A 12,719-nucleotide genomic window follows, 5' to 3' on the forward strand; every position below is an offset into this window, starting at 1 on the left:
TAGATAGATGGATGGATAGTGTAAGAGACAGGGAGAGAGGCAGATAGATAGAAAGAGGGAGAGAGGGAGATAGATAGATAGATTGGTTGATTGACAAGACAGATAGAGACAGGCACACAGAGGGAGATACAGAGATAGACAGTGAGAAACAGAGACGGACAGACAGACAGACAGAGGGAGAGGGAGATAGATAGATAAATGGATAATAAGGGACAGACAGACAGAGGAAAAGAGGGAGACAGAACGCGTACCAAAAAAAAAAAAAAAAAAAAACAGGAGCAAGTCACTCACCCAGTTTGCATGTGAAGTAAGCGGGCGTCTCCCTTCGTCAATTATGCACCTCTTACGTGGGGTGAAAATTGAGTTTGCTGGTCTCCCCTTCCCCTCGTCACCTCACTGGGAGAAAGAGAATGGGGGTTATATGGAACAGGCCTTCTTGTTGACTGGGGGCTCTCGTAACACCTGATCCTTACTGATTTTTCCTGCACCGACACATTTCAGTTATTCTCCAGTGTTGTTTATATCGTTTCAGTGTTTATTTTGTTTGTATTAATTAGGATACTGAAGTGAAGTGTGCTGAATAAATCGCTTAGGAAGTGGTGTTACGAAGCCTCCTGCTCCAGCGAAAATACGACCCTGAGTGAAGGAGTTCCATAATCAATAATGTTGATTAAGTCTGACTTGGAGAAAGTATACCTGGGTGGTTGAATATTCTCTCTCTCTCTCTCTCTCTCTCTCTCATCAAGAAAGGCTTTAGAGTTTTAGGAGTTTCAGGGTCAGGGTTATAGGAGGGGTGTGTGGGGTGGGGAGGGGGCGTGGAGAGAGTGTAAGAGTGAGGAAGTGTAAGGGAGGAGGGAGGGTGTAGGAGAAGGTGCAAGGGAGCGCAAGGTGTAAGGGAAGGTGTTGGGTGTAAGGGTGGATGTATGGTGGGGAAGAAGTAGGGGTGAGGAAGTGTAGTGGAGAGAGGGGAAGGCGTAAATGGTGTAACGGAGGGGAGGGTGTAAGGGAGAGTGAAGGGGTGAGGAAGTGTAAGGGAAGGGGATAGGATTTAGAAGAGAGACTGAGTTATAGATAGATAGATATATAGATTGACGGATGGATGGATAGATAGATAGAAGTAAATTTGGGGCAACAGAAGCTTGAAGAAAGATAAAAGCGAGACAGTCGTGTTCATGATTAAGGAAGAATGACAAGATGATAAAGATGGGGTTTGGCAGCAAGAAGAGGGCTGGGAAGGAGGGATTAGCTGCAGACAAGAATATCGCTCCATTTCTCAGTCTAACAATTATGAAACTCGTTTGTATTATTCCGAAAAGTTTGTTAGGTTCCAATGATAGCGTTAGTGAGTGTCGAAAGTTATTGTTCACTGTTTCGTTAATTATCGGAGTGAAGTGTATCGATATTTATGTCCGCAACTGTACATAGGAATTACAGATCACAGGGCGAGGCTCAGTGTGCTGGTGTGGGCGTGGGCGTGGCAGTGGGAATAGGAACCGTGTAAGTGATGCAGGACAGGCACAAATAAGGGCCGTCACCGCAACACACGATAAATCCCTTGAGAGAATGGAAGAAGGGCGTTATGTATGGACCACCCTACGTATAACCTAAATTACATGTGTGGGGAAAAAATTAATGTATCGTCGTAGTGAATGGGTTACTCTATTTTGCTGTGAGTCGTTTCCATAGCAACGAGGAGACGCTCTGGCCTCTGAAAAATGTGGTTCCTCTCCTTCCGTATTATTAGGCCATATTGCTTGGCCAGAGGAAGGGCGGAAAGGGAGGAAGGGGCCTGGAAGGGAGGGAGCAGGGGAGGGAAAGCGGATGGAGGGGGCCCGGGGGGGGGGAAAGGGAGGAAGAGGGAGTAACTACTGGGATAGCGGAGGAGAGGGGTAGAGAGGAGTGAGGGAAGGGAAAGGGGATGGAAAAGATTGAGCATAGAGAGGGGTTGATGGAAGTGGGAGAGGGACATGTGAATATCAAAGGGAGGAAATACACAAAACAAGACAAGCTGTGAAAATAGTTGTGTTATGGATACTTGTTTGTTGTAAAAGTTGGTTAGAAGTTTTTGTAATTACTAGCTTTGATATCTTTCCCTCCCCCTCCCTCTCTCTCTCTCCCTCTCTCTCTCTCTCTCTCTCTCTCTCTCTCTCTCTCTCTCTCTCATTTTATCACTCTTTTTTTTACATCCTCTAATCTCCTTGTACCATACTTTCTTATCTGCAGAGATTTCGTGTTGTCTTTTTTTTTCTTTCTTTTTTTTTTACCAGTGGAATTTTCATGGGGTGTTGGAAAAAATATCAGTGTGTTGTAGAAGCCTCTCTCACCTCACGCTGTTACTCTTCATAATGTTACACTTCACACTGCCACACTTCACACTGTCTTATACTGTAATACGCCACCTTACATACTACACTGCCACACCACACATTACACACTGCCACACCTAGCATACTACCAAATCCACAGAAGCCACACACACACACACGCACACACACACACACACACACACACACACACACACACACACACACACACACACACACACACACAAACCCCAAGTCTCCCACTACCCAGAGACTTTTCCAGCACCCTGTCTGACATTCGTACCATATGTAGGGAGGGTGAACAAAAAACTTAATAGGATAGAATCGGAGGCCTTTATCTTATCTGTCCTCTTTTTTTTGGTTCTTGACTCCTCGCTTATCGCAGTGCAGATTTCATTTACCCTATAAACCCGCCACTGGTGCTGGAGAGGGGCTCCTTCACGTGGTGGCATTGATACAACAGGGAGGTGGCACTGCCCGGTCATACAAACATCCCCATGTCCCTCCCCATCCCCCAAAAAATAGAGGCTGGTGGACTTCAGGAGAGGGACAACTTCAGCCTGCAGTCCACTGGGTTCACATTCTCTTATGGTGGATAGTATTGTTTACCATGTCATTCAGCTCTTGAATTAGCTTGGTAATCGATTCATTTATTTTATTGCGTTATCCTTTATTGTCTAATCATGAGAGTAGGGGTGTGGGGCAGTGGGCCAACTCCAGTTAGGGCGCCTTAACCCACTACGGAGAGCCTTAGCCCACTAGACCACGAGGCGTCCATGTGTTAACTATATACGAGTAGTTCCACGCGCCAAAAGATTATACAAGCTACTCACGTTGCCTGTACCCCAGTGAAGGTCAGTGTTACGGAAAGATGGAGCAAGATGTACCAGAGAGAGAGAGAGAGAGAGAGAGAGAGAGAGATGTACCATAAGGCAAGTGTTCTGAGCTGGGGTACGAGAGCAGTGAGGATGCAGTGAAATTTTAGAGGGCATGTGCAGTGTGTGTGTGTGTGTGTGTGTGTGTGTGTGTGTGTGTGTGTGTGTGTGTGTGTGTGTGTGTGTGTGTGTGTGTGTGTGTGTGTGTGTAAAACAGTCCACACAGCCAACACTTCACAAGTCACTCAGTTCACCCCACTTCTTGTGTCTCTCCTCCCTACCCACTTCACACTCACACAACCAACCAATCAATCAATCAATCAATCAATCAATCAATCAATCAATCAGTCAAGTAAACTCTTCATTCTGGCTTCCTGACAAACGAACCACCAGCCCTCTCTAACAGCCCAATTACCGTCACATGACCCCGTAACAGAGACGAACCTAATTGCATTTTATCTTGGCCTAAAACTGACATCTCTCTTACTAAATACTAACAACAGATTAAAACTAGAATATGATGCTAGTCACGAAGAAGTCCTATAGAAATCATGTTAGAGACTTAGTCATTATTTCTACCATTGAGTTACGTGAAATTAATTGCAAAAGGACGAAAATCTGGGCCACGTTAAGGTGAGGAGAGTATGTTCAAGCTGACATCTCCTGACCATCCACCTTTGTTGATCTTTTCCTCTGTTTTCAAGTACCATAAGAGTAACCAAGCATGTTCTCATTAATGTCTTTTTTATTTTCTTTATTTCTATACTAAACTTACATTCACACTAAACGCCATACATTTATTTAAGAATATAAGATGATGATGATGACGATTACTATATTAGATGATAATGACGAATACAATGACTGATGATGATGATAATGATGATGATGACTGTGAGAGATGATAATGACGCGTACAATGACAGACGATGATGACGATGACGACGATGATTTAGGAACCCCTCACCATCGTCACAGAGTGGGTATTGCCTCGTCGAGTCAAATACGCACAAGTACTGAGGGAGGTTTTAGCCGCGTGAAGGGCCACGTGACTTGAATTTGTGGTCAGAGGTGAGGTAGGGGAGAGAGAAAGATGAGAGAGGAGAGGTAAGGAGGAGGGCGGGGGAGGGGAGAGAGAGGAAGGGGAAAAGGAGGGGGAGGATGGGAGAGAGAGAAGAGGGGAGGAGAGAGTGGGTGGGGAGATGTAGGGAGGGGTAGGGAATAAGGACAAGGATGACAGAGGAGGTGAGAGGGTGAAAGAGGGAAGGGAAGGAAGAGGGAAGGGAGGGAGAAAGGGGGAAAAGGAAGGGGTGGGTGAGAGAGAGAGAGAGAGAGAGAGAGAGAGAGAGAGAGAGAGAAGAGGGGAAAAGAGAGGAGGAGGGGGTGGGGGAGGGGGAGGGAGCAAGTAGAGGGATGACGGAGGGGATGGAAGGATGAGGGAGAGAGAGGGGAGGGAGTTGAATGACGGAGAGGGTGGAATAGAGGGTAAGGACATTTTATTTTTTTCCCCTTTCTCTCTTTCTCTCCTCTTTTTCTTTCTCTCCCTTTCTATCTTTCTCTTTCTTTCTCTCCCCTTCTGCAAAATGTGTGAAAATTATTTACACATTAGAGGACATAATACAGTAATGAAGTTGCTAAAAGATAATGACTCCTAAAAGGAACTCACAGTAACGTGATCATCGATACATGAAAACACACCATGGCAAGCAGAAGAAGAAGAAGGAGGAGGAGGAGGAGGAGGAAGAGGAAGAGGAAGAGGAGGAGGAGGAGAAGGAGAAGAATAAATTGCCGTCTCCATTTGCAAGTATTCTTAACTTTCACAGAATTAACAGAAGGAAATAAATACATAATGATACTATATTCAAAAATTTAATCCCATGACTCAAAGACCTTTTTTTAAATAGAATAATATCATCTGGTCGCCAAAGTAAAAAAGAAGTAATATCGTAGCTAATGGTTTAAGAGGGAGGAAGGAACCAGGAAGTAATTTTGTTTAGGTGAAGAGGAAGACTGGAAAGAGGAAGGAATGTTGTTGTTGCTGTTGTTGTTGTTGTTGTTGGTGGTGGTGGTGGTGGTGGTGGTTGTGCTATTGTTGTTGTTGTTTTTGTCATTGTTGTTATTGCTGTTATTCTTGTTCTTGTTTTTGTTCTTGTTCTAACCCTAAGTTCATCTGGACTCAGTGGACCGCAGCAAGCCGGCCACCAAAAAAATTACTTACCACATTTATGATGAAATTTACGTGTATTATGAGACCAAGACTACAACTGATAAACACGTCATGAGGTTGAGGTGGTTTTACAAGGAATGGGAACCCGATAATAACATGCGTGATGAAGGCGAGTTAAATCGATAGGTTATGCAGGCAGGCAGCAAAAACACTCCCCTCTGACACGCATGAGCAGTTTGGCATACTCTCTCGTTACATGTCACCTTTTTTATTCAATCATTTATTCATTTATTTATTTATTTATTTTGTATGGGGACCACAATAAATTTCATACAAATTTTTATCGACGCTTCATTGCAAAGATAATTGTCTGTTATAATTTCATTGACTTCAACAGTGACGAAATTGCGACTGACTCAGAGATGACCCCACAGAAGGTGACAGTGCAATAGACAGAGATGATTCTAAATAAGGCAGGACTGCGACAGAGATGACTTCAAACAGGTCAGCATTGCAGCAGACAGAGATGAATCCAAATAAATCAACATTGCAACAGACATACAGATGACTACAAAGAAGGAGTCATTTCAACAGACAGAGATGATTTCAAACAGGTCAACATTGCAACAGACAGAGAGATTATTTCAAACAGGTCAACATTGCAACAGACGGACATGACAGTGGGAGGCAGAAAGTTGCATCATCTTTTTCTCCCTGTGTCTCTACTCTTCTGCCCCAAATGCTGTTGTTAATGGGATTGTTGGCGTGGCCTTGGTGGGTTTCCTGGTGTGGGGGTGGGGGGTTCGAGGGAGGGCTGCCACGCGACGTACAGTAAGCTCCGGAAATGTTTAGGAGTGCCAGTTTGTTCCCACCGGCGGTACAGGTATATAGTGCCAGGTGACAGTCTTACAGTGCCAGTTGGTTGTTGGTCGCAGCTTACTCTCAGTGGTGGTTTATTCTCAGGACCTTATTCTCAGTGGTAGTTTATTCTTAGTGACTCTTCTCAGTGCCACTTGAGCCACTACACTGTATACTGTCGATCTATTCTCAGTGTCACGTGGGCTATGTATATCTAGTTGACATTCTCACAGTGCCAGTCGATCTGCAGTGCCACTCTACTCTTTCAGTGTCATAATACCACTACATTCTCGTCGACTCTGCAGGGCTAGTTGGTATAACAAGCCAGTTCTACTCCCAGATTACTCGTTGATGATCAGAACTGCCATTTGACCTTAATTCTGTGTCGATAGTGAGTACGTCATTACTCATAGTACTGATAATAGTAGTAGTTTTAGTAGGACATTACTTGGTAGGTCTTTACTCAGTAACCGTAGTAGTAATAGCAGCCCCAGGTTCATCTAAAATGTGAACCCAGTGGACTGCAGGCTGAAGGTGTCTTCCCCCTAAACGTCTCTCGAATTTAGGATTCTCTTGTGTCTGTTTCAACTCACGTGCAGTACTTACCTCACAGGTCATCTCTCTTGTACCCACTCCTCTCTCAGCCTCATCCCTCATCTCACCCGTGGTCCGCCTCTCCATCTACCCCTATCATATTACCCCTTCTTCTGCAGTAGATCCGGTTCGTGTGGTCGGTGTGGTTGAGTAGTGAAATCCGAGAGATGTAGGAAACTGTGAGTCTGTGGTGCTGTGGTGTCGTGTGGTGTGCTGACGTAAGGCTGAGAGGTGGATTTGTTTACCTGTGTGTTGTATAGAGTGATTAGGGATACACAGGTGAAAGGCTTAGAGTTTATTTTCTGAGGCTTCGACCTGAGACCTTCATCACAGAGAATTTTAGAGTAGTATTTGATGCTTTAAGTACCCACCTGTATTAACGCAAGTCTCCCCCCCTGTGCCTCCCTAACCACCCAATATATTCCACGTGTCAATATGGAACATTTATTTTTACGTGCGTTTTATTTTATTTTTTTTTCATTACTCATGGGAATTAGGGTCAGGATAATGATGATGATGATGACACCTCCTCTCCCCTCCTCCCTTCCCTCTGTAGGTCCTCTCCCCTCCCCCTCCCCACGCACCGCCTCTCCCTTCCCCCTCCCCATCCACCTCCTCTCCCCTACTCCTCCCCCTCCACCTCCTTTCCCCTCCTTCTCCCCATCCACCTTCCCTCCCTTCCCCTCCTCATGCACCTCCTCTCCCCAGCCCCTGCCCATCCACCTCCTCTCTCCTCCCCCTCATCATACATCTCTCCCCTCCCCTTCCCCATGCACCACCTCCTTTCTCCTCTATTCCCATGCACCTCCTCTCCCCTTCCCCTCCCAGTCCACCTCCTCTCCCCTCCCATCCCCCCTCCACCTCCTCTCCCTTCATCCTTCACCCTCCTCTTCCACTCCTCTGCCTCTCCCCTCCACCTCATTCCTTCTTCCTCTTCCCTTCCCTCGACCAAACAGGACGTCGATACAATCACTGCAATGCTTCGTCGGGTCCTTCTTTAAGCCCAAAAAATTTATATGCCTCTTTTATTAACACTCTCAGGCTCCTATGACTATTTCTGGATATAATTGACGTTATATAGAATAGAATGCCTGAGTTGTCTTAACCATGAGGGGGTTAATGGTGATAGGATCAACACTTACAGATATCCATAACTCACTTTTTCATTCTGTATAAAATTACCTGGCTCTAGACCGAAATACATGAGTTATCCCGACCATGAGAGAGTTAAGAGCAAGAAGAAGGTAAATATGCACAGTGTCCTTAAATATAATGGGAATTCTATCTATCTATCTATTGCCAGACGCCTCAATCCCGTTTGGGGTGGCCACAAACAAATCGCCTCCAAGTCGCCCTGTCCCCCGCCATTTCACTGCCCTGCTCCCAACTCACACCCCCTTCTCTCATATACCTCTCCACCCCATCCCTCCATCTCATCCTCGGCCTCCCCCTCCCTCTTCCCCCCTCCACCTCACTCACATACACTCTCTTCGTCAGTAATGGGAATTGTTTTAATTATATATACACTTTTTACCTTTTATTATTTATACTTTTTAATTTTTATACTTTTTGATTATTATTTATTACGTTTATTACTTTTTATTACATTTTATTACTTTTTATTATATATGTCGTGTACAGAGCAGGATAATCTGAAACTAATTAATTTGGTCAGTCTTTAATCCTTTGAGAATTTGAGACATATTTTGATTTTCTAAAGGCTGAGGTTTTGGCATGGATTTTTTTTATTTTCTGGCAATTGACGATTTACTGAACTGAATTTCCTCTCCATCAAGGGTAAAAAAAAAAAAAAAGACAAATTGAGGACGCGTGTGTGTGTGTGTGTGTGTGTGTGTGTGTGTGTGTGTGCGTGTGTGTGTCCCAGCTCCACTCTTTTCCCCGCTCTTTCCCCTGTCCCACTCTTTTTCCGTGCTTCCACTCCTTCCGCATTACTTTCCCTCCCTTTCCTCCCTCTCCTTCTCCCCTTCTCTCTCTACCTCCCTCTATTCCCCTGTCTTACTCATTTTCCAACTCCCTCTCCCTCCCCTACTCCCCCTCCCCCTCTCCCACCTCACACCCCTTTCCTTTCGCTCTCTTCCCATATTCTCCCCCCACTCCTCTCCCCACCTCTCTCCCCCATCCTTCTCCCCCTGCACGCCGGACATGCTGGCCTCACATCAAGAAAGAGCAAACAGAGACAGGGAGACAAGCAAACACACGCTCGCTCAGGCAAACACACACACTCACCTACACACACACACACACACACACACACACACACACACACACACACACACACACACACACACACACACACACACACACACACACACACACACACACACACACACACACACATTCACATTTTCAGCATACACACGAACAAATCTACAGAGTGTGTTGGAAAAAATCTCTGTGCAGTAGGAATCCGGAAGTGTGTTGTCAGTGTGAGGTGTGACAGGGAGAAGTGTGACAGTGTGAGGTGTGACAGGGAGAAGTGTGACAGTGTGAGGTGTGGCAGTGTTAGGTGTGAAGTGTGACAGTGTGAGATGTGGCAGTGTTAGGTGTGCATTGTGGCAGTGTGAAATATGTATACAAGATTTAGCACTATGAGATGTGGCAGTGTGAGGTGTTGCAGTGTGAAGTGTGGCTGGGTGAAGTGTAGCAGCATGTCTATTCCTATGATTTTCTAACCTTGTGCTTTATACATTCAAACATACAAAATTCACAAATCCTCATACACATCAACATTCAAACTTACACATAGACAGACCCTTTCATATACACATAGACCTATTATTATTATCATTATTATTATTATTATTATTATTATTATTATTCATCCCTACGCGTCAAGTGGGGTTGGTGGAGGATTAGTGCCCCTCCCTGTAAAACAATTAACTCTAAGCCGTTGGCCACCCCGTTTGGGATACATGGCGTCTGGCAATGGATGGATGGATTATTATTATTATGTTTATGTTTATGTTTATGATTATGTTTATGATTGTTTATGTTTATGTTTATTTATTTTCGTTTCCTTATTCATTATTACAGACCACGAGGAAAGGCCACCAAGCCTATCATCAATGAGTACGAAGTGAGGTAGACCCGACAAATACCCAGACCCTCACACACCACAACACGCCATGGAGGGGTGACTGCGAGGGAAAGGTGACAAGTGACTATGGACGTGGCGGGCAAAGTCACGCTAGGTGGAGGTAAAGTCACACTGGGGGGCTCCTCTCCCTCCCTGCACAGCACCTTTCACCTGTGGAGCTCCGCCATCACCCCCTCCGGCAGTAGTGGTCAAGGAAGAGCTTTGGGCGGGAGCAGACAGGCTAACTGGGATGCCAACACGAGAATGAACTTGGCAGGAGAGCTTTCTAAAACTTCACTTACCTCCTGCGACGCCAACTCTTCCAAGATGTGCACACCAGCGGGATTTTCTGAAGCGTCGTGTCGTCTGCACAAATCCAAGTCCCTTAATCTGGAGGAGAGTGCCTGTGAGTTTTCAGAGACGATGAAGGAGGGAGAGTTGACTGGGGAGACAGAAACTTGGCCGAAACCTGCTCCTGGAGACGATGATGACAAGGCCTTAGAATTTTCAGAGCAACGAAATGCGCTTCAGGAAAAGGCCATAAAGCAAGGGCACAGCAATATGCAGCTGAAAGAGAATCTGAAATTGTTTATCGACCTCCAGCAAGAGTGTGAGCAGACAATCAGGAACAATAACTACTCCAGAAGTCCAAATTGTTACCAGAACGACCCTCACAGTGCAAATAATGACTCGCTGGAAAGGAACAATAACAGAAGAAATTCCTGGATCCATGACCGCCTCCAGGACCGTAATCAAGTAACCACCCGTGACGAGATCAATTGCCCCTGGAAGAAGAAGCACCCTCCGACCGGCAGCCAGTCTACCAGTCTACCCATCCACTCTCCCAGTCCACTTATCCAGTCAACCAGTACCCTAAACCAAACATCCAGTACTGTCACCCCGACTTCAATTACTCATTTTCAGCATTCCAGCACTTTAAGCCAATTTTCCAGTACGATAGGCCAGTCTTCCAGTTCTTCCAACCGTCCTTCCAGTCCCACCACCATCAAGAATTTCAGTACTTCAGTCCAGGAATCCAGTCCCCTAATAGAGTTATCCAGTCCCCTCACCGAACCTTCCAGTACCCCAGTCCAGCGTCCTAGTACTCCAGACCATCCTTCCAGCACCATCATCCAGAATCCCAGTACTCTCACTCGACCTTCCAGTAGTCCCAACCATCCTTTCAGTAGTCCCAGCCATCCTTCCAGCCCCTTAATCCAGCGTTCCAGTAGTGTAAATCAACCTTCCAGCTCCTTACTCAGACGTTCCAGTAGTCTAAGCCATTCTTCCAGTACTCCCACCCCTCCTTCCAGTTCCCTGTCTAGCTGGAAGTTCGCCACGCCTTTCCTCTGCCATCGGTGTTCCAGTCCAGGCGATCGAAGTCCATGCCTCTCCACAAGGGACTCTGATTCCTTGTGTGGGAGTGGCCAATGCTCCCAATACCACACCCCCACTGGGTCCCCGGAGCCATCCACGCCTAGACACAGAGCAAGGACGCCGCAGGGGAAGGAGAAGCACAAGACAGAAACTAAAGGTAAAGAAGGACATAGAAATAAAAGGTAGAATTAAGCGAGATAAATTTTAAGGTGGAGTTAGGAATGAGATAAAGGTAAAATACAATACAGAATTAAAGGTAGAGTTACAGCACTACAAAGAAATTTTACGTAATGGGCGAGACAGAGAGAGTAAAATTGGAGTTTCAGAATCTGTCTTCAGTCTGTAAACATCAATTCAGTGTCGCAATTTCACCTCTTTCTTTATTTTGTGGTTTGATTTTTTTTTTACGCATAGATTATTAATACATTGAGAGGGAAAGATATGAAATTACCTTAGTTTCATTTATTATATTCTACCAGTTTTAGCCAGCATGAGAAAGGCTTACTTCTGGTTGTCACTCTCCCTCAGATGGACCCCAGATGAACTAGTACACATTCAGATACTTAGGGTGGCGGCATATTATTATTATTATTATTATTATCATTATTATTATTATTATTATTATTATTATTATTATTATTATTATTATTATTATTATTAACTACATATATCCTCCCCAGCAGATTCGGCGGACCAGAGTGAGGAGAGAATTAATTACTACCCCAAGTGCGACGCCACCATATGGATCCGCTCCTGTACACAAGAGGTCATAGAACCCCTCACAGGAGTCCAGTCAGGTGTGTGGTGGTGGTGGTGTGGTGGTGATAGGCATACACTACCACACTATACACACTGTTACACCTCACTGCCACGCCTCACACACTGCTCAGCCTCATACACTACTCCGCTTCACATTGCCACACCATGCACACTTCACAGTCACATCTCACATTGCCACACCTCACAATAACATCTCACATTGCCACACCTCACAATAACACATCACAAATTGCTCCACCTCACACTGCTATGCACCTTACGGACACCTTACACAGCACACTGCCACTTGTCACACAACTACACCACACACTGCTACACATCACACACAAATCACTGATCTACGCTAAACAGCCTCCCGTCTTCTTATTGCACAGAGACTTATCCAACACGTGTTCATTGTGTGTGTGTGTGTGTGTGTGTGTGTGTGTGTGTGTGTGTGTGTGTGTGTGTGTGTGTGTGTGTGTGTGTGTGTGTGTGTGTGTGTGTGTGTGTGTGTGCAGTGAAGAAGGAACCAAAGAACAGAGGTCCAAAAGATCATTCCCTCCCAGATAAAAAAATAATAATAATAATAACAGAGAGCCAAATTCAAGCGTGATGTTTGTCAGTGTATATCAGTGTATATGATTTCCTTGTAAGCGTGATGAAGG

At 45.2% G+C, this 12,719-nt stretch overlaps 1 protein-coding gene across 2 annotated transcripts in view; it reads left to right on the plus strand.

Annotated features, from left to right (window-relative positions):
- LOC145410226 (uncharacterized) overlaps nt 1-12,719 on the plus strand; it is a 28,034-nt gene that overhangs the window by 6,837 nt on the left and 8,478 nt on the right. Inside the window, exons 2-3 of one of the 2 annotated variants that reach the window (XM_080280447.1) lie at nt 9,873-11,449; nt 11,973-12,089. In XM_080280447.1, coding sequence (XP_080136573.1) covers nt 10,003-11,449; nt 11,973-12,089 — 1,564 coding nt within the window. In that variant the 5' untranslated portion in view covers nt 9,873-10,002. The remainder of the gene's footprint in view (nt 1-9,872; nt 11,450-11,972; nt 12,090-12,719) is intronic. The other variant, XM_080280448.1, reaches the window with a different exon arrangement.

Source organism: Coenobita brevimanus, chromosome 84, assembly GCF_032717465.1.
Source record: "Coenobita brevimanus isolate Jiangsu-jjx chromosome 84, ASM3271746v2, whole genome shotgun sequence".
NCBI classification, from domain to species: domain Eukaryota; kingdom Metazoa; phylum Arthropoda; class Malacostraca; order Decapoda; family Coenobitidae; genus Coenobita; species Coenobita brevimanus.